Here is a 23,353-nt window from a genome sequence, read left to right as displayed (position 1 = left end):
ATACATTTTACCCCTTTGGGAGTGATATCGTCTGATAAGGTTTGGCTATGTCCCCACACAAATCTCATCTTGTAGTTCCTATAATTCCCACATGTTGTGGGAGGGACCTGGTTTGAGATAATTGAATCATGGGTGCAGGTCTTTCACATGCTGTTCTTGTGACAGTGAATAAGAGATCTGATGGTTTTAAATACAGGAGTTTCCCTGCACAACCTTTTTTTGCCTGCTGCCATCCATGTAAGACATGACTTGCTCCTCCTTACCTTCTGCCATGATTCTGAGGCCTCCCCAGACACGTGCAACTGTGATACAATTAAACCTCTTTCTTTTATAAATTGCCCAGTCTTGGGTATGTCTTTATCAGCAGCATGAAAACAAACTAATACATCGTCCCTGTTGAGGATATGTTTTAGATGAAATGTGGCATTGCGTGTAAGTTTATTTAGTAAAAAATAACAATTATAAGTGTTTTTACCCACTAGTGTGTCATTTATGCTTTAGGAAGCCTATTTCTCCCCCTCTAATAGTTGGCAGCTTGAAGATCTAGGTAGTTATTTGGCCAGATTCTGTGGTTCCTGCTAGGATGAAGAATGGAGGACTGAAACTCCTAGGGAAAACACTAATTGTCTTACCTCTTCTAACCCTCTGCCTTCAATGGGAGGGTTAAAAACTTTCCCTGTCTTTGCTCTGAGTTCATTTTATTTGTTTTGTTACCTTTTAAAAAAATGCTTGTTAAGATATATTTCACATGCCATACAATTCATCCATTTAAAATATACAGTTCTATGGCTCTTTTAGTCACTATAGTCAATTTTAAAACATTTTCATTACCCCAAAAAAGAAGCCTCTGTACCCAGTAGCAGTCACTCTCAATTTCCCTCCAACCCTCTTCCCTTCATCCCCAGTCCGCCATCCTTAGGCAATCACTATTCTATTTTCTGTTTGTGTAGATTCACCCATTCTGGACATTTCACATAAATAAAAGCATATAATATGTGGCGTTTTGTGACTGGCTTGTTTCACTTAGCATAATATTTTCAAGGTTCAGCCACATTGCAGCATGTATCAGTACTTCATCCCTTTTATGGCTGAATAATATTCCATTGTATGAATTTTGGTATGGTTATATCACATTTTATTTATTCATTCATTGGTTGATAGACATTTGGGTTGTTTCCACTTTTTGGTGTTTATGGATAATATTGCTATGAACATTCCTGTACAAGTTTTTATGTGGACATATGTTTTCATTTCTCTTGGCTATATACCATTTTGCATTCCCACCAGTAATCTATGAGGTTTCCAATTTCTCCATATGCTTGCCTACACTTATTATTATTGATCATTCTGATTACAGCCATCTTAGTGGATGTGAAGTGGTATCTCACTGTGGTTTTGATTTGCATTTTCCTACTGACTAATAATCTTGAGCATCTTTTCATGTGCTTACGTTGTGAGTTTTTTGTTCCGGGAGAACATCAAAGCCCACTCACTTTAATACTTTCAAGAATATTTTTAAAAGAATAATCAAGGGCCTGAAACAGTGCCACAACCCACCCCTTCTGCCCTTCAGCAGTGTTAAAGGGCATGGGACTGCAGTACCACTTGCAGCTTGTCCAAAGAATACCTTTATACAATTTGGGAAAGGGCACCCCTCCCTCAAGAACTTTTACTGCTAGAAAATCATTTTTATGGTGATTATGATGGGAATGACATCTCCCAGAGTTGTTCAGTGCACAGTCCACACAACTGCCTGCAGGGATCCTGGTTGTTTTTCTCTAAGACATCAGAGAAAGAGGATCAAGATGGCTCCACTATTATTCTATTACCTTTGAAAATTTAGCCCTATAAATCTCCCCCTTCCTATTTCTTCAACAGCTCTCAGATTTAATGGTCCTTCTATGTTGAAAAGTTTGTAGTTACTTCTAACCCCAGCATTAATATATGCAGAACAATATTGTCAGGATGAATTACATAATTTTGTTTCTTCCTCATAGAGAGGGAGAGGTTGCTGTCTTAATTCAAAGGTATATAGCTTTGAATATACATGTTAACTGCTTAATTATTTCAGAAATGGATTGTAGCAGGAACTACTCATTGTCCCTCAATATTTATTCTCCCTTTCTTTTTTTGGTAACAGAACTCCTGAGATTAGCAGGGAGCATGGCCACCTTTCTGATGGCTGTATTTCCTAGCCTTCCATGTAGCTGTAAATGGCCATATGAATAGCTTTAAGCAGTGAGCTACGAATGGAAGTGATGTGTGCAACTTCCCCAAGAAGACAGGATGAGACTATCACTTCCCCTTTTACCTTTCCTTGTGGCCAAGATACAGACAGATTGGCAAAAAATGGACTAGTTGTCTAAGACCTTGAGATGGAAGTCATATGATCTATACTTCTTGCCTCATTAAATAAACATTAAATAAAATATTTCTTTCAAGCAAAATTTTCTATAATGTATTCTCCTTCTAGTTAAATAACAGCAGAACATGATTTCCTTATAGACTAAATACATTTTTGCTATAAATAATGGTTGTCTTTTTATTATAATTATTTGTTCAAAAATCTTCATTACTACTTTGTGAACCTCTTCAGATCAAGGACCATGTTTAATTTATCCATTTGTCCCTGGTGTCCAGTGTAGTGCCTTGCACATGTAAAATGCTCTATAAATATTTGTTTATGAACATGAATAAGTCAGTAAAATATAGCTTACCACAGGCAACATTTGGATACTGAATATTGTACTGTGTGTTCTGAGAATTCCAGACCCTGCCTCATAGTTTTATTTCACTTAGGGCAGCATTTTGTAGGTCTGTCTGTCATCACTCATCTATTCAGCACTGGGGACTTAGAAATGAGCAAGATTGACATAGCCCTTTTCCTCATGGAGCGTTATTGTCTGGTAACTGACAGTTCCCTAGACCTGAGATCACAAATATTCCTTCCATGATCCTGTGTCCTGTGCTCATCAGCAACGAGGTGGCATATAGAGAGCACGTGCTCTGGATCTACCTGGATTGGATTTGACTCCTGGTTTACCGCTTTGGGCCATGTTTTGTAACACCTGTGCATATTACATTTACTCCTCCTCTTGCTTTTTACGTGACCACAAACTTGACCAATTTCAACTATGCTTGAAGAAGTATCATTGCAAATAAATGAAAGTAAGAATTTTATATATCAATTAAATGAATATGGTTTATTACATTCCAATGTGGTACATGTTTATATATTAAGATTATAGTAAAAGTATAACATAAATTAATCCAAAAAATTACAAATCGTTTTATGTTATCTAATGCATTATATAAAAGTTTCCCACTATTTAATGACTAACTTATATGTGTATGTGTGTGCTTATGGTATTTATAATAGAGAAACACTTGTATATATGTAGAAAATTTCTGGAAAGATATATAAAAAACTGCTAAACATGATCATCTCTGGAAATTAATGGCTAAAATTTCTAGTGGTAAAAAACTGTTTTCTTTTTTTTAGTTTTATTTTATTTAAATAATATTTATTTATTTATTTATTTTATTATACTTTAAGTTCTGGGACACATGTGCAGAACATGCAGGTTTGTTACACAGGTATACATGTGCCATGGTGGTTTGCTGCACCCATCAACCCGTCATCTACATTAGGTATTTCTCCTAATGCTATCCCTCCCCTTGCCCCCCACCCCCCAACAGGCCCCGGTGTGTGATGTTTCCCTCCCTGTGCCCATATGTTCTCGTTGTTCAGCTCCCACTTATGAGTGAGAACATGTGGTGTTCGGTTTGCTGAGGATGATGGTTTCCAGCTTCATCCATGTCCCTGCAAAGAAAATGAACTCAACCTTTTTTATGACTGCATAGTATTCCATATTGGATATGTGCCACATTTTCTTTATCCAGTCTAACATTGTGGGCATTTGGGTTGGTTCCAAGTCTTTGCTATTGTGAATAGTGCTGCAATAAACATATGTGTGCATGTGCCTTTATAGTAGAATGATTTATAATCCTTTGGGTATCTACCCAGTAATGGGATTGCTGGGTCAAATGGTATTTCTAGTTCTAGATCCTTGAGGAATTGCTACACTGTCTTCCACAATGGTTGAACTAATTTACACTCCCACCAACAGTGCAAAAGCGTTCCTATTTCACCACATCCTCTCCAGCATCTGTTGTTTCCTGACTTTTAAATGATCACCATTCTAACTGGCATGAGATGGCATCTCATTGTGGTTTTGATTTGCATTTCTCTGATGACCAGTGATGATGAGATTTTTTTCATGTTTGTTGGCCACATAAATGTCTTCTTTTGAAAAGCGTCTGTTCATATCCTTTGCCCAATATTTGATGGAATTGTTTGTTTTTTTCTTGTAAATTTGTTTAAGTTCCATGTAGATTCTGGATATTAGCCCTTTGTCAGATGGATAGATTGCAAATTTTTTTTCCCGTTCTGTAGGTTGCCTGTTCACTCTGATGATACTTTCTTTTGCTGTGCAGAAGCTCTTTAATTTAATTCGATCCTATTTGTCAATTTTGGCTTTTGTTGCCATTGCTTTTGGTGTTTCAGTCATGAAGTCTTTGCCCATGCCTATGTCCTGAATGGTATTACCTAGGTTTTCTTCTAGGGTTTTTATGGTTTTAGGTCTTACATTTAAATCTTTAACCCATCTTGAGTTAATTTTAATTAATGCTTCCTTTAGGAGCTCTTGTAAGGCAGGCCTGGTAGAGACAAAATACCTCAGTATTTCCTTGCCTGTAAAGGATTTTATTCTCCTTCACTTATGAAGCTTAGTTTGGCTGGACATGAAATTCTGGGTTAAAATTATTTTCTTTAAAAATGTTGAGTATTGGCCCCCACTCTCTTCTAGCTTGTAGGGTTTCTGCAGAGAGAGATCTGCTGTTAGTCTGATGGGCTTCCCTTTGTGGGTAACCTGACCTTTCTCTCTGGCTGCCTTTAACATTTTTTTCTTTTGTTTCAACTTTGGTGAATCTGATGATTATGTGTCTTGGCGTTGCTCTTCTCAAAGAGTATCTTTGTGGTGTTCTCTGTATTTTCTGAATTTGGATGTTAGCCTGTCTTGCTATGTTGGGGAAGTTCTCCTGGATAATATCCTGAAGTGTGTTCCATTCTCCCCGTCACTTTCAGACACACCAATCAATTATAGATTTGGTCTTTTCACATAGTCCCATATTTCTTGGAGGCTTTGTTTGTTCCTTTTCATTCTTTTTTCTCTAATCTTGTCTTCACACTTTATTTCATTAAGTCGATCTTCAATCTCTGATATCCTTTCTTCCACTTGATTGATTCAGCTATTGATATTTGTGTATGGTTCATGAAGTTCTCGTGCTGTGTTTTTCAGTTCCATCAGGTTATCCATGTTCTTCTCTAAACTAGTTATTTTAGTTAGCAATTCTTCTAACCTTTTATCAAGGTTCTTAGCTTCCTTGCATTGGGTTAGAACATGCTCCTTTAGCTCACAGGAGTTTGTTATTACTCACCTTCTGAAGCCTACTTCTGTCAATTTGTCAAATTCATTCTCCATCCAGTTTTGTTTCCTTTCTGGCGAGGAGTTGTGATCCTTTGGAGGAGAAGAGGTATTCTGGTTTTTGGAATTTTCAGCCTTTTTGCGCTGGTTTTTCCTCATCTTCATGGATTTATCTACCTTTGGTCTTTGCTGTTGGTGGCCTTCAGATGGAGTTTTTGCCCGGTCTTCCTTTTTGTTGATGTTAATTCTATTGCTTTCTGTTTGTTAGTTTTTTTCTAACAGTCAGGCCCCTCTTCTGCAGGTCTGCTGGAGTTTGCTGGGGGTCTACTCCAGACCCTGCTTGCCTGGGTATCACCAGAAAAGGTTGCAGAACAGCAAAGATTGCTGCCTGCTCCTTCCTCTAGAAGATTTGTCCCAGAGGGGCACCTGCCAGATGCCAGCTGGAGCTCTCCTGTATGAGGTGTCTGTCGACCCCTGCTGGGAGGTGTCTCCCCTTCAGGAGGCATGGGGGTCAGGTACCCACTTGCAGAGGCAGTCTGTACCTTAGCAGAGCTCCAGTGTTGTGCTGGGAGATCCACTGCTGTCTTCAGAGCCAGCAGGCAGGAATGTTTAAGTCTGCTGAAGCTGCACCCGCAGCCGCCCCTTCCCCCAGGTGCTCTGACCCAGGGAGATGGAAGTTTTGTCTATAAGCCCCCGAGTGGGGTTGCTGCATTTCTTTCAGAGATGCCCTGCCCAGAGAGGAGGAATCTAGAGAGGCAGTCTGGCTACAGCAGCTTTGAGGCGCCGTGGTGGGCTCTGCCCAGTCCAAACTTCCCAGAGGCTTTGTTTACACTGTGAGGGGAAAACCGCCTACTTAAGCCTCAGTAATGGCAGACGCCCCTCCCCACACCAAGCTCGAGCGTCCCAGGTCAACTTCAGACTGCTGTGCTAGCAGCGAGAATTTCAAGCCAGTGGATCTTAGCTTGCTGGGCTCCTTGGGGGTGGGATCTGCTGAGCAAGACCACTTGTCTCCCTGGCTTCAGCCCCTTTTCCAGGGGAGTGAATGGTTCTCTCTTGCTGGCATTCCAGGCACCACTGGGGTATGAAAAAAAAAAACTCCTGCAGCTAGCTCAGTGTCTGCCCAAACGGCTGCCCAGTTTTGTGCTTGAAACCCAGGGCTCTGGTGGCGTAGGCACCCGAGGGAATCTCCTGGTCTGTGGGTTATGAAGACCATGGGAAAAGCGTAGCATCCGGGCTGGAATGCACCATCCCTCATGGCAGGGTCCCTCATGGCTTCCCTTGACTAGGGGAGGGAGTTCCCCGACCCCCTGTGCTTTCTGGGTGAAGCGACGCCCCACCCTACTTCTGCTCGCCCTCTGTGGAATGCACCCACTGTCTAACCAGTCCCAATGAGATGAGCCGGGTACCTCAGTTGGACATGCAGAAATTGCCCACCTTCTGCATTGGTCTCGCTGGGAGCTGTAGACCAGAGCTGTTTCTATTCAGCCATATCTTGCCAGAAACTCTTTTCAATTTACATACTTCTTACAACTTGAGTATTTCTATGTGTATTTGTTTAATTATAAGCAACTAGTTTAAATAGAAAACATATGAATATATAATAAAGTGTCTTAACAAACAGTTACAGAATTGTATGTGGCTAATTTAATTACCTTTTTTAAGGTATATATGTGTGTATATACATACACACATGTATATATACACATATGTAAATATACACACATATGTATATATACACATATGTAAATATACACACACATGTATATATGTATATATACACACATATGTATATATGTATATATGTGTATATATACATATGTGTATATATATGTGTATATATACCTCAATATTGTTTCTTGAAAACAACATTCTGACAATTCAGAGGAAGAAATTATTCACATATTTCACTCTAGATTTATATACAAATTATATGTAATGAGTACTTTTTTTGACATAATGTTCTCTTTTTTTTTTGATGGAGTCTCACTCTGTCACCCAGGCTGGAGTGCAGTGGCACGATCTCGGCTCACTGCAAGCTCTGTCTCCTGGGTTCATGCCATTCTCCTGCCTGAGCTTCCCGAGTAGCTAGGACTACAGGCGCCCACCACCATGCCTGGCTAATTTTTTTGTATTTTTTTAGTAGAGATGGGGTTTCACTGTGTTAGCCGGGGTAATCTCGATCTCCTGACCTCGTGATCCGCCCACCTCGGCCTCCTAAAGTGCTGGGATTACAGGTGTGAGCCACCGCACCCAGCCATAACGTTCTCTTAATGAAAATATAAAATTGCCCTTTTCTGCTGGTGACCTACAATAACACTGCTTTGTTCATCTAAGTTTTGACAAATTTAATTAAGTGAAAATTCCTTTTGGATAGGTGAGTTCTACAATATTCTGATCTATATAAAAACAAATCTATCTACTAAAGAAATGCTTTGTAGTTTCAACTGCAACTCTTGAATTTATATTTAATGCCAGGTATATCAGTTAGCTATTGGTTGTGTAATCACTCTAAAACTCAGTGGCTTAACAATCACCGTTATTTACTGTTGCTTGTATGTCTTTACTGTTGCTTGTATGTCTGCAGGTCAGCTGGGCTTCAGTTGATCCAGGATGGGCTTAGCTGCGAGGCTTTCTTTACTTCAGGCTGAGATGGCTGAGGGAGGTTCTGTATTTTACAGAGGGCTGGTGGACTGGCTGGAGTGCAAATTCTCGAGGGCACGTTTTTATCATGATGACAGTGTAAGAGAGAGAACAGAAGCACTGAAGGCCTAGGATCTGGACTGGCACACTCCCACTTCCTTCCATAAAGCAAGGCACATGGCCAAGCCAAAAAGTCAAGGGGCAGGGAAGGACTCTTTCTCATGATGAGCATGGAGTAGTGTGGATGGTGCAGGGTTGAAGGAGCAGAGTCGACAAGTCAATCTGTCACACCAGATTAGATCATGGAAAACTGGGGTAGAGACTTCAGTGGTCTGAGCTGTGTGGATTCAATAGGTGGTAGAAAATAGGGAACAGGATCTGTTAGGTGGAAGAAATGGAAGTGCTTGTGAGAGGAGTGCTGAATTTTCTCCAGGCAAAAAGGGTTGAAAAAGCTATGGCTGAGGGACATCAGAGGGCTGACTTACCATGGGATGCAGTCGGAAAAAGAGCAGTGTAGTTGGGTGAAGGGTGAGGAAGAGGCAAATAAGACTATAATCACCCCTCAGCACCTGTGGAGGTTGGTTGCAGGACCACTGCAAAGACCAAAATTTAGGATGCTCAAGTCCTGGATATAAAATGGTGTAGTATTTGTATATAACCAATGCACATCCTCCTGCATAATTTAAATCATTTCTAGATTACTTATAATACCTAATACGATGTAAATGCCATGTAATAGTGATTATACTGTATTGATTTTTATTTTTACTATTTTTAATGTTGTATTTTTTTTTATTTTTGTTTTTTCGAATATTTTCAATCTGCTGTTGGTTGAATTTGTGGATCAGATCTGTGGATACAGAGGGCTGCCTGTATTAAGAATGTCTAGGTGGGGTGCCATGGCTCATGCCTGTAATCCCAGTACTTTGGGAGGCCAACGAGGGTGGATCACCTGAGGTCAGGAGTTTGAGACCAGCCTGGGCATCATGGTGAAACCCCGTCTCTACTAAAAATACAAAAGTTAGCCAGGCATGGTGGGGCACACCTGTAATCCCAGCTACTTGGGAGGCTGAGGCAAGAGAATTGCTGGAACCCTGGTGGCGGAGGTTGCAGTGAGCTGAGATCATGCCACTGTGCTCCAGCCTGGGTGATGGAGCCAGACTCCATCTAAAAAAAAAAAAAAAGCATGTCTAGGTGGATGATCTCTGAACTGAAGTCTCTACCCCAGTGGATAATTATTATCCACTGAACTTGTGTATTTCCAGATTATGCAATAGTCCGTCATCCCTCCGTATGGGGTTGGTTCTAGGCCACCCTCTCCCCACCAACGGATACCAAAATCCACGAACTATCAAGTCTGGCTGTGGAACTCACAGATACAAAACATTGGCCCTTCATATCAGTAGGCTCCTGCATCCCGTCAATACTGTATTTCTGATCCATGTTGGTTGAATTTGTGGACGTGGAACCCACAGCTGTGGAGGGCTCACTGTATTTATTGAAAAAAATCCACTTACAAAATACTTGTAGAATCTACGAGAATGAAGTATTTCTGCACTGGGTTTAGGTTCGGCCAAGTAGTGTAGCTACTCTGTGGGATTTTGGTATCCTAAATCACATATGAGTACAGTATTGGGGCAGAGAAGCCATAATCACCATTTAAAAAATCATTCTCAGTTAATTTCATGCTTTTCATTAAAACTGGTGCTTTAATCAAAGTGACGATCCTTGCACCATTAAATAGGGAATATTTCTGAGTCAATTCAATATTTGTAAGTTTATTATTTTCCATATGATGTGCTACCTATTGAGTACTTAAGTACAATTAATTCATAATTTCTTCCCCTTTTGATGTGAATTTAGGTGAGGAAACCGTCTGCTTCTTGAGTTTTGGATGCAGTAGAATCACATACATTTGCCTTTTTTCTTATTTGCACTATTTAAAAATATATTACATTTCTAAGAAAACAGCTGTTGTCTTTAAGTCAAATTGCATACACAACACTGTGGCCATTAGAATGGAGACAAATTACCTCATTAGTAGAACACATCTCTCCTCAAGAGAACTAATCCTGGGGCTTATATTTGTGGACATATTCTAAGAAAATCTAAGACTACTGGATAGTCTTCTTTGTTTCATTGCTACTGTGATTTACATCACTTAAAAAAAACAATTTGATGATGCGCCTACATGTTTGAGTATGTGATTCTCTGGTCTTTGTCTAGCAAATAATTTATCTTTTATCCAGAAGCTTTGAGCAATAATGCTTTTTTGTGAAAGAAAGTTTATTGAATGTGTACATTAGCCATGGGTTAAAACAGGAGAAGGCTTGATATAACTAAGAACCTTGGCCTTGGAACTGTCATCTTGTTAGTCCAACACTTTGCTTCATTGCATTTTTTGTTGTTGATTTCCGTCCTCTTTCTTTATAGGCTAGGAAGTGATGATACCCATTTTGAGGTTAGCATGGCCAACAACGGATGTGAAGTGCATCGTTTTGATCCTAGTGTCAAGTCAGCTCACATTCTGGAGAGTCAGCACCTTTGGTATCACCGCTTGTCCATTGACTGGCGGGATCCCCATCCAGCTGTTGCTGCCCAAAAACCACGTAGCAACACCAGAAAACTGGGAAGCATTTTGAATGAATTTGGACATCACAAGGTGAGGTTTTTCATTTGATTTTATACTTGAATAAAGTAAACAAACCCATCAGCTTTTTAAAATGCAAATCAAGAATAGCAACATTGACATTGGATAGCTGAAGGTCCAATTTTAATCTTACTAATCACCCAACATTATTTATAGAGTCAACTCTAGACATAAAGTGTTGGCAAGGATAGAGATATTTAAATTGATGTGAAGATTTTAGTTGCTGTTGAGTAATGTTAATGGTCTTGTCCAAGACTAGACAAGAAGACTAAGAAACTTACTTCTGGCACAGGCTGAAGAATACCATTTTCATTTGGCAACTGACTTACACTTTCCAGAAAGAGCAAACTACTTATGTTGACCTCAAATACAAAAAAAAAATCGGGGTTATGTTTACTAAGATATTGCTTGTGTATCATGTTTCTCACTGTTGTGACATGTTTCTCACTATTTTGAACCTCTAGGCTCTACACAGAAAATATATATAGCTTTGATTAAGATTTACTTTATAAAATTGAATGGACATTATGTACATTACAAATTATATAATTATATCAAAGGATGTCAAATCTCTGCAAACATTTTATTATGAATGGACAGCAAAAAAGAAACAATCTTTGAACTGTGTTCTTTGAAAGCAATTTTTAGTGTAGTATACCCGAGCTAACTGTATTCTGTAGGCAGATACTAGAGAATTTCTCCTGAGTGCAGTTGGCTTGTGTTTGATCTTCAGCCTTTCTTGGGTTTGGCTATTTTGGCCTGTGTTCCCAGCCAGAGATGCCATGTGATTTAGAATAGGTCAGAATGGGTGTTTCTATTTGAGAAACAGTGTGCATGAGACTCAATTTTAAACTTGAGTTGGCTTCTTGATTTTCAGTAAGAAGCTTTTCCCTGCATTGCTGTTCCTCCTCCTCCTCCTCCCCTCTTCCTCCCTTTTCTCTGCCTCCTTTCTTCATCTTCCTCTTCCTTGTCCCTCCTCCCCCTCTTCTTCTTCCTCCTCCTCCTCTTCATCCTTTAAACAACCTTTAGATAGCCCATGCTTCTTCAAGAACAACTTCAAAGAATTTGCTGTTCTTTTAACACGCAATTAACTATTAATTTGTATTTTGCTTTGCCACCAAGGGTAACTGGCGGCATTTAATAGTCAGGAGCCTTAGTGAGACACATATAGGATTTTTGGGTAAAATCTCAGAAGATAACTCCTTTTTACATGCTGTTAATGTTTTTCATATGTGTGGGAAGAAGCAGAAGCATTTTTCAGAACTTTATTTAGGGTTTTGTTTTTTTCTTTTTTGCTGCTCGTTACCTTTGTAGATCTGTTTTTTACAGCTGAGAATTACAGGCCTAATTCTCTAATATGTCAACTTTAGATTATTCAAAGAGTTAACTACTTATTCTTTGTGTTCAGTTAGGAGTCTTGCTGTTCCTCCTTTATGCTCTTTACATCCTAGCCCTCTCCAGCACCACTCTTCAAAGAAAAGACTGAGTAGGAGAAAAAGAGAAACTCAATGCCATTTTGCTTATTTTTTCCCCAATAATACTGTAGCAAAAGATTTGGTAGAGGTGAGGATAAAATAAGACTTTGAAAAAGTGATCTGCGGATATAATTTACCTAATTTTAGATAACAAGGTATGTACCTGAATTGTGTTTGTTTAGCTCCATGGGAGCTGCAGTGGGCCAACCTTTATGCTAAGGATAAAGCATGAGACCTTTTGCAATGCTGCTCCTGAGATAGCAGAAATATTTACAATGATGCCTAGAAAGGAGAAATGCTTATGTTTCTAAGGTTACTTATTTTTTTAAAAAATATTTACAATGAAAGTGATCTGGCACAGAATTGCCAGGAATGCATTTGCTCCTTTTTTGTTTTAATTCCTTGTTGAAGAATTTAAAAGATATTGATATTCTTCCATAGAGATTTTTTTTTTGGTGAATGCTTTAAAACAAAAACAACAAAACTAAACCCGTCAGCGAGTGATTGCTTTCCTTAGGAAAATGCTTCTAGGAGCTATGCGGGGCTAGATAAATGGAAACCTTGTTTGTGTCGTGTAGGAAGCACGATCTGTTTTCATTTTTCTGTAGGTACAGACAGTGGTAAATAGGATGTGGCTGTGGCAGGGGAAGCAAATAGTAAAAAACACGCTAACAAATGTCAGCGTTTCTGCCTTCACACCTTCACTCATTTATTCTGAAAGTGAGTGTAGAAACCAAAGCGGTTTTAGCTGTTTTATTTCAGAACTTTAAAATATCTCATATAGTTTTGTAGTAATTTCCCTATTCCGCTGTTAGTTTTCCTATTCTGTATATCCATACGTAGATTCCAGCCACTCAAGAAAAAATATGGGCAAAAATGAAAGCAGTATTCTGAGATAGTGACAGAAAGATGCAAATGGCTTTTGTACTGCTTTTAAAACTCTTTGGTAATTTTAACTTCAAACTATAAATCAAAAGCCTGTTCTAAAGCATCAGGCTAGAGCAGCTGCATCAGCAAAACCATGTGGATTAGAAGCCCAGTCTGTCAGGGAATAATATCACTTGGATCCAGCATTATGTGAAATGATTAACTGTCTACTCTTTGCAGAAGTGGTTATTGTTAACTAAGCATACAGTTTTTTTCAGAATGCAACTAGAAATATTGAATCTGAAGTTTCTGCTCATATTAATCATAATGTATAGTTTTTTTCTAAAGTCTTTCTTACTTTAGACTTTGTTACATTCAGAGTATCCTCAATGATCCGAGCTAGTTAATGAGGAATTATAGCTATTATTTTTGGTCTTAACCATGCTGCTGATAACTCTGAATAACAGAGCTGCCTGAGGGTTTCTCTATGTAAGCTCATTAATCTAGGTTTGAAGCATGGTCCTCTTATTGGCTTTTGGCGTTGGGCGAGTCATTTAACCTCTCTGGCACTCAATTTGATTGTCAGTTAAATGAGGACAATGATACTTTCTAAATTGTGGGGTTTTTTTGAGAAGTAGGTCTGAGAACATAGTGTGAAAGTCTCCAGCAGAATGCCTGGTGTGAATTAGTCACTCAATTGTTTTCAGTAAACTCAAAGGGTTTTTATTAACAATTTTAGTACATTTTATAGAGAACCAACCTTCCTTCCTTCCTTCCTTCCTTCCTTCCTTCCTTCCTTTCTTTCTTTCTTTTCTTTCCTGGGGAAAATATATCAGACATTTCTCTGGAAGTTGCTAACCACCTAGTTCCACTCAAGAGTTTTTAATGAGAGCTTTGTGTGAAACTGAAAGGCAATTGGTCCTTCAGACTTGGTTGTAGAGAACTATTGTTTGCTGCCTCCAGGCGCTGAACAGCCTTGTGGGTGATTGTATAGAAAGTAAATACTGTGCTGTATAGAAATTAAATAAACTGCTGAGAATTAATTGAGATTCATGCCACACAGAACAGATGTAGACCTTGGGGCTGGGGCCCTCTGGTCAGACGCCCTGGGGGAGCTGGCCTCCCTGCCTGTCAGCTCAGGGAACTGTGTCTTCCTTCACCTGCCCTTGTCACCACCCAGGCCAAGGCTCAGTGTCCACTTGAACCCTCACAGGACTACCAGTTTCTGCCTCCCTTGGCTGGGAGCTCGCCATTGATTCCAGAACATCAGTTTTGTTGTGTGGTCACTATGATTACATTTGAGAGAATATGGGCTTTGAAATTAAATTATACAGCTGGGGCAACATAGCACATCCCATCTCTACAAAAGATTTAAAAAATTAGCTGGGCATGGTGGCATGTGCCTGTAGTCCCAGCTACTGGGGAGGCTGACATGGGAGGATTGACTGAGTCCAGGAGGTGGAGGCTGCAGTGAGCCATGATTGCTCCACTGTACTCCAGCTTGGGTGACAGAGCCAGACCCCTCTCTCAAAAAAAAAAAAAAAAAAAAGAAAAGAAAGAAAAAAAGAAAAGCAATTAAAGACTCGCTTTTTGTTTTTCTCTTTACTTATCAAATTGGTAAATATAAACAAGATATTGATACTGTCCTGTACTGTAATGCTTGTTGGGAATAATACACTTTGCTGCTGGAAATGGAAAATAATACATTCTTTCAGGAAGAAAATTTGACCATGTGTATATGGTGTGTCAGTTTTTATTCCTAGAAATATTTTTTGCCTTAAATTTTGTTTTATCTGATGTTAGTTCTGCCATGCTAGCTCTCCTTTGATAAGTATTTATGTGAAATAACATTCTAGATTCTTTTATTTCCATTATTTTGATATAGTTTTAGTTTATGTATAGCTTATAAGAGCAGTGTATTCAATATATGCCTGGATTGTATTTTTAAACCCAACCTGATAATGTCTTTAAATAGGTGTGTTTAATGCTTTTATATTTATATTTATTGGGATTACTGACATATTGGGACTAATTTCTACTCTCTTAAATTTGGCCTTTGGTTTTCTGCAGTTTTCCCCCCTCTTTTTGCTAAAGCTTATATTTCTATTCTTCATGGTTACCTTTAGATTTAAAAAGTATATAATTAACTATAAAATTTTAATATATAAAATTATCCAGTATTTCTATATTCCTTCTAAACATGATAAGGATCATAAAAAGTTAACTACCCATTCAACCTGGGTGCCCACATTATTATTATCTGGAGTTTTACATATTTTTATTTTCAAAAAATTTCAAATGCCAATGTTGCTGGAATATAATGAACCGTCACATATTTTTCACTGGAATTCACCATTTGTTAATATTTTGCCACATTTGCTTTCTCTCTCTCACTCTCTCTCACCATACACTTATCTCTGCAACATAAAAAAATAAAAAATGCAACAGAAAGCAATGGATGAGTACTTCCAAAATAAATCTATCTGTATATGTGAGTTTAATCCATTTGTATGTATTGTTTTTGCTGATATAGTTGAATTAATTGCTTCTTACTTTAGTGTATCTCAGTCCAAGAGCTGACATCATAATTAATGTGGAAACAGTGGAAATATCCTTATTAAAGTCGGGGAAAAATAAGGATTTATATCATCACCATTAAAAAAAAAAGATTAGAGCTCTTTAAAAAAAACTGCACATTTTGAGATAGATTCACATGCACTTGTAAGAAATGATACAGAGATTCCAGATACAGAACATTTCTGGCACTTTAAGGATCATGTTTCCCTTTTATAAAAACACCTACCTTCTTCCCCTTACCTCCTTCCCTAACCCCTGGTAACCACTAATCTGTTTTCTATTTCTATAATTTTGTCATTTTTAAGAATGTTTATAAACGGAATCATACAGTGTGTAATCACCATTGTTATTTAATATAGTTCTTAAGATAACAGCTAATACAATAAGAAAAAAATTTAGGAGTATAAATTAAGAAAGAGGTAAAAATTTTATTATTTGCAGATATTATTATTATTGAAGGACATATTAATTGAAGACAATATGATGGTATACTGGAAAACTCAAGATAATCTAATGAAAAACTATCAAACAATAAGTAAATTTAATGAGTTGTCTGAGAACAGTATACAAAAAAATTTTAACTACACTTTTGTGAATAAAAACCAGTTAGAATATAAAAAGGAAGCAAAGTTTATTTACAAAAGCAACAAAAATAAAGCTAAAGATAAACTTAATGAGACATGTGCAAGGTCTACAAGAAGAAAACTTAGCCACTCAAAGACTTAAAGGAAAACTTGAACGAATTCAAAGGCATAGTACATGCTTCGATGTAAATGCTCACCATCATAATGATTAACCCTTTCTTATGTTAATCTACTGATTTAACATGTTCCAAATAAAATTGCCAATAGGATTTTTTTTTCAGAACTAAAGAAGCTGATTCTAGAGTTCATATTGAATTAACAAGCAGAAATAACCAATCAAATTCTGATAAAGGAGTAATAAAGGTGGTTTACTAACCCTATGGGATAATAAATCTTCTTATACAACTATAATAATAAAAATGGTACTATTGCATGAACAGATAAACAGATTAATGGACAGATTTTAAAACTCCAGAAATAAATCCACATACCTCCAGAGTTGATATATGATAAAGGCACTATCTCAAGTCATAGAGAAAAGATGGATGTGTCAGTAAAATTATGGATATTTATTTTAAAAATGTTTTTTCAGCTTTATTTGATGCCTTTTACCAAAAAATTTAAACCAATAAAGTTTTTTTAAAGACCATAAAAATATTAGAAAGAAAACTATGGGGATTTAAAAAAAAATTCTGGAGTTAGGAAGTCACAAAAGAAAAGAATAATTAACTTGATTACATACAAAATTTCCACATGGTAAAACTACCAAAAACAAAATTAAAAGACAAATAACAAACTGCGAAAATACTGACAATTCATTTTATAAGCAGAGAGTTAATTTCACCGGTATAGAAGGGCTTCAACAAATCATTAAGAAAAAGATCCACAACTTGATAGAAAATTGGATGAAGAAATAGTTGATGAAAAACAGTTCACAGAAAAGGAGATTCAGATGGCTTATATGAAAAAATATTAAAACTTGGACATATTAAGATAAAGACAAATAAAACTATAGTTAGATACAATGTTTTCATCAGATTATCAAAGATAAAAAGTCGCAGGAATATAAATTGCTACAGCCTTTCTGCAGGGCAGTTTGGCAATATCTATCACATTGCAAATGCAAATCCAGCAATTCTACTTCTGTGAGTTTGCCCCAGTCATATCCCACATGTGTGAACAGATATATGAATAAAGTTATTGTTTTTTGCAGCATTGTTTGTAATAGCAAAGGGTAGAAAACAATCTGCATAGCCACCATTGTGGAAGTAGTTAAATGGAGAATTGTATATCTTTTCATGGACAACTTACAAAACCACTTAAAAAAACGACAAACAAATTTTTACGTACTGATGTGGAACAATTTCTGAGATACATTTTTAAGAAAGAGAATTTACAATGCAAAGCAATTGCTAAACAGTTTTGAAAACAAAGAACAAAGTTAGAGGCTTACGCTACTTGATTTCAAGACAACGTAAGGGATAGCAATCAAGATAGTCTGGTACTGACATAAAGATAGACATCAATGGAACAACAAGAGAATTTGGAGATGGAAACACATATATACATTATCCTTAGCAAACTAACACAGGAACAGAAAACCAAATACTGCATGTTGTCACTTTTAAGTGGGAGCTAAATGCTGAGAACACATGGACCCATAGAGGGGAACAACAGACAGTGGGGCCTATCAGAGGGTGGAGGGTGGGAGGAGGGAGAGGATCAGAAAAATAACTAATGGGTTCTAGGCTTAATACCTGGGTGACGAAATAATCTGTACAACAAACCCTCATGGTACAGGTTTATCTATATAACAAACCTGCACATGTACTCCTAAAAGGAAAATAGAAGTTTTTTAAAAAAAATCTGCAATGAAGAAAAAAAAGAGAAACACGTATATAATTAATTGATTTTTATAAAGGCATCAACATAATTCAATGGGAAAAATTATAGTCTTTTCAACAAATGGTGCTGGAACAACTGGTTATCTGTATGGGAAAAAAGTAAAACCTGACTTGAATCTCACATCATCATGAAAATTGTTTTGAAGTGGAACATAGACCTAAACATAAAAGCTAAAATTATACAACTTCTAGAAGAGAACACAGGAGAAAATCTTTACAACCTTGACATATGCAAACATTTTTTAGACAGTATATTTCTTAGCATAAACCATAAAAAAATTTTAAAAAGATAAATTGGACTTTATAAAGATCAAAACTCTCTGCTCATCAAAAGACATTGTGAAGAACATAAAAACTAGGAGAAAATATTCATCACAAATATATCAGAAAAGGACTTGTATCCAGAATACATAGAGAACTCTCACAACCACAAATGAGGAGACAAACAATTCAATTAACAAACAAAAGAGTTAAACTGGCACCCCACCAAACAAGATACACAGATGGCAAAAACACATATGAAAAGATGCTGAATATGATTAGTTATTAGGGTAATGAAAATTAAAGCCACAATGAGATATCACTTCATAACTACCAAAATGGCTAAAATTTAAAAGATTGATGTTACTAAGTGATGATGAGGATATGGAGTAACCAGAAAGCTCAAACATTTGTAGTGGGAATGCAACCTCTTAGGAAAAGAGGTTGACAATTTCTTAAGTTAAACATATATTTACCAATTGATCCAGTAAACCCATTCCTAGATATTTACCCAAGATAACTGAAAACATATGTCTGCACAAAGGCTTGTAACTGAAAGTGTATAGAAGCTATATTCATGATAACCTCAACTGGAAACAACTCAAATGTCTGTAAATATGTGAATGGGTAGAGAAGTTATGGTATGAATATATCTCTTAAATATACCATATACCTACCACACATCCATATAGGATGAAATACCACTGAGCAATAAAAAGGAATAAGCTTTGTGACACATACTACACAAATGAGTCTCACAGAATTTATGCTGAATGAAGGAAGCCAGATTCAAAAAACCACCTGTTATGTGATTCTCTAAATAAAGTTCTAGAATAGACAAAAGTATTCTATGGTGATAGAAATCAGATCAGTGGTTGCCTAGGGCAGGTGGTGAGGGAGCAGAGTTGGAGATTTACTGAAAAGATCACAAAGGAACTTTTCGGGGTGATGGAAACATTCTATATTTTGAGTACGTTATGGTGGTTACATGGGTATATACATTCGTCAAAAGTCGTCAATTGGCTGGGCATGGTGGCTCACACCTGTAATCCCAGCACTTTGGGAGGCTGAGGGGGGTGGATCTCTTGAGGCCAGGAACTTGAGACCAGCCTGGACAACATGGCAAAACCCCATCTCTACAAAAAATATAAAAATTAGCCAGGTGTGGTGACACACACCTGTAGTCCCAGCTACTCAGGAGGCTGAGGCAGGAGGATCAATTGAGCCACTGCACTCCAGCCTGGGCAACAAAGCAAAACCCTGTCAGAAAAAACAGTAATTGACCAATATCCTTAAACTGTATGAATTTCCTTGTATATAAATTATATTTCAATAAAAGCAAATTGCAGAAGAGTGTGTGTAGATTTCCACCATTCTACCACTCACATAATTGTTTTTGAAATTATATGCAAGAAACTAGTGATGCTGGGAAGCTCCAGGGAGAAGAACTAGATGGCTGAGGAAGAAACTCTGTACTCTGTATCTTTTGAATTTTGTACCTTGTTAATATTCAAACAGTTAAAATATTTTCCATGTTTTCTTATCCATTTTTTAATTCTCTACTTTTGGAGTTCTTTTTAGATGTATTTTGGAGCCTCTAAGTCTATCCTTCTTGTCTCTTCATTGCTTTTTCATTCACTCTGACCTATGTTAGGGTAAATTCCTCACTACTAGCTTCCAATTCTTTAATTTTCTTTTTAACTATATCCAGGCTAGAGTTTATACCATTTATTGGTATTTTTACAAAAAAAAGACTATATTTTTCACTTCCAAGGTTTCTAATTGGTATTTTTCCTATCCATCTGTTCTTTTCTAGTTTTGCATGCTTTTATTTAAAAGTGTGTTGCCACTGCTTGCATGTTTGTGAAAGCTGATATTCTTCTTGATTGAGCTGAGCATCCTAAACATACTTATTTTAAACTTTTGTCAGATTTTTCAATAAAATTAGTCTTGGAATGAAGTAACATTCTAATTATTGCATTGGTTGACTCTTTCTCTTAGCCTTTGACTTCAGTGTGTATTTTGGAATTTTGGTTTACTGATGTATTTTCAGTAGAAGGTTTTTGGTTTGGTTTTGCTTTTCTCTTTCTTTTTGGCTTGCCCTTCTCTGCCTAGTGACTTTGCAGTAACCTTCAGGACCTGGTCTTCTATAAGCATTTGGCTCTTACTCTTCCCAGTAGTATGTGGACTATTCAGACACTGAACCATCAGAGGTCCAGCTCATTTGCTATTTGCTAGAGTGTGTCACTCTCCTCCCATCTTCTTAGGCCAGCAGCTAGTTTTATGCTATAGCTCCAGCCAGTGGTTGTTAGTTTATTTCAGTCTCCTTTCTGCAGCCAAGGAGTTCCACTCCCGCCCCTGGCTTTAAACAATGAATGGGCTCTGGCTGCTCTCTCAGGGGAGCACCTTGAGTTCCTATGTCCTGTAGGAGATGCACACCCAGCACCACTGCCACCTACTTTAAGATGGAAGCCCACCATTTCTGGCCTGCCATCCTGCTCACCGCCCTGTGTTCATTCATGGAGATGTTCATCTTGGTTTTGAGCTCTGCTGTGTCCTTTTTGTTTCTTTTTCTCTCTCTCTCCCTCTCAAATAGTTCTCCCTATTTTTGCTTTGTGTTTGGCATGGGGGAAAGGGGTGCATCTCACCTTCATCTTTTTCTTTAAATCAACTTTAAATAGAGTCACCTTTCTTACTTAGAATTATCTGAACAAATAATGTCCATAGACTTGTGAGCCAGTTGTCGTAGGTTTGTTTGTTAGTACATTTTTAAAATACCTAACAAATGAAAGATTTTGAAATGTTCCCTCCAAATCATATTCAACACCATTATTTCTCAAATGCAATGTATACGTGAACCACCTTGGGAATGTAATTAACATGCAACTAGTGATTCCGGAGGTCTGGGGTAAGACCTGAGGTTCTGTATTTCTAGTAAGCTCCAAGATGATGCTGATAGTGCTGGCTGGGAAGCTGTACTTTGAGTAACAAGGCGTGTACCACACTTGGAGAAACAGGACCAGAGGAGAAACACATTGCCCATGACTATGGCTTCATAGTCATGGGCAGCGCTGAGACTTGAACGCAGTCCCTGCAGAGCACAAGCACTGGGCTACTCTGTGCCCTGTTGATGTCTTCTGCCTTCAGCCTGAGACCCTGGTGTGAAGGACAGACACTGTCATAGTTTCATTGTTTTTATTCCCATGCAGCCTATCATATCTGATTTCTGTACTAGCTGTTGTACTGAAACACATTTTTTCTCAGGAGGGAAGCTCCTTTATAAAAGTGTTCCCTGCTGGTCTGCCACACCAGGTCAAGGTCCAGGCATGCCTGAGTCTTAGATAATGATTTATCCTCAAGCTGGAGCCTTGCTTCTGAGTTCTGTGTTCCTAGGTGAGCTGTGTGCCTCACAGGCAGAGACCCCTTATTTTACGGATTCCCATTCCAAGTACCTAGCAGGCACTCTGGAACTATACAGGATACATGTTGGCCTTTTTCTCCAGCACCTTGCTAAACAAAACGTACAAGGCATGAAAATTTGAATACCTTATCTTTGGGCACAGTCTACCCTAGAGTTAACCAGCAGCAGCCTTGAACGTCCAGAGACCTTAGCTCCTGATGTTTCAGAATGCTTGGGCAGGAAACCTTACCGAAAACCAGATATGCTGTGGTAAAGGTGGAAGTCCAGGTGATTCTTTCAGGTCCCAGGGCAATTTCTATCTAAATTTGTTTAAATTCCTTTTTCAAAGAGAGGTGTCTATCTTTCTGTGTATTTGAAGGCAATTTCATCGTGCAGAATTGTGATTTAATCAGGAAGGTGCTGTGTTTCTGTGAAGTAAGCCAGTGGCAATTTAGCAGTAATGAGTCATTCACGGTGCTGAATTGCAATTTGAAATGCAGAGACATCTGTCGGTCTCCGTCAATCTGCAGTGGACCCTAAGGACAAGCCATCTTGGGAAAATGAGTCAAGAACTTCCGAACTCAACATTTAGGAAATGTTTTTTGTTTTTGTTTTTGCCAAAATTCATCCATAAAGGTGAGATTTGAGGTGTAGCAAAATGTCTTGGCTCTTCTGAATATTTTTCAAACCATTCAGTGTTTAACTAACATGGAGCTGCAATAGAGTAGAAAGCCCGTCTGATGACAGAATTAACTACATCTGGATTTAGCTGTTGTATTAGAGTTCTCCAGAGGGGCAGAGCCAATGGAATAGATACATATATATAAAGGGAAGCTTATTAAGTATTAACTCACAAGATCACAAGGTCCCACTATAGGCCATCTGCAGGCTGAGGAGCAAGGAGAGCCAGTCCGAGTTCCAAAACTGAAGAACTTGGAGTCTGACGTTCAAGGGCATGAAGCATCCGGCTAGGCCAGTCTCTCCTTTTCACGTTTTTCTTCCTGCTTACATTCTAGCTTTGCTGGCAGCTGATTGTGCCCACTCGGATTAAGGGTGGGTCTGCCTTTCCCAGCCCACTGACTCAAATGTTAATCTCCTTTGGCAGCACCCTCACAGACACACCCAGGATCAATTCGATATTGAGTTGACATTCAGTATTAACTATCACAGCTGTGGTGATGTTTTCTTTGAGGTGTTCTACCTTCCATTTTCCCTGGGCAGAAGCCATGAATGGCAAGGTTGTATGTACATGGTGTTCTGGAATCTGGAGACCACTCCCAGCTGTATGACTGTGTGCGGCTTAGACTCTCATATTAGAATGGGAGACGCTGGACAACAAACCAAAACAGTATCAACAACACACCATAAGCAAAGAATTCCACCACAAAGGGAGCTTGATTAAAATGTCACCCAGGCAGGACCAACCCCAGAGATTGTGATTTAGTTGTTCTGAGATGGAGCCCAGGAGCCTGCATTTTTAACCAACCCCACCCATCTCTAACCCAGGTG

The 23,353-nt window shown here is 38.1% G+C and overlaps 1 protein-coding gene across 6 annotated transcripts in view; it reads left to right on the top strand.

Moving 5' to 3' along the window:
* Positions 1-23,353, top strand: part of METTL24 (methyltransferase like 24) — a 131,858-nt gene that overhangs the window by 48,665 nt on the left and 59,840 nt on the right. For all 6 annotated transcript variants that reach the window (XR_008625745.2, XM_063604984.1, XM_063604985.1 and 3 more), the window contains one exon: positions 10,560-10,788. Coding sequence is in view for 5 of the 6 variants with exons in the window: in XM_063604984.1 (XP_063461054.1) it covers positions 10,560-10,788 (229 nt within the window). In the remaining variant the exon portion in view is untranslated. The remainder of the gene's footprint in view (positions 1-10,559; positions 10,789-23,353) is intronic.

This window comes from Pan paniscus, chromosome 5, assembly GCF_029289425.2.
Source record: "Pan paniscus chromosome 5, NHGRI_mPanPan1-v2.0_pri, whole genome shotgun sequence".
NCBI lineage: Eukaryota > Metazoa > Chordata > Mammalia > Primates > Hominidae > Pan > Pan paniscus.
The sequence above is the reverse complement of the archived record's forward strand: the minus strand, read 5'-3'. Positions and strand labels throughout refer to the sequence as shown.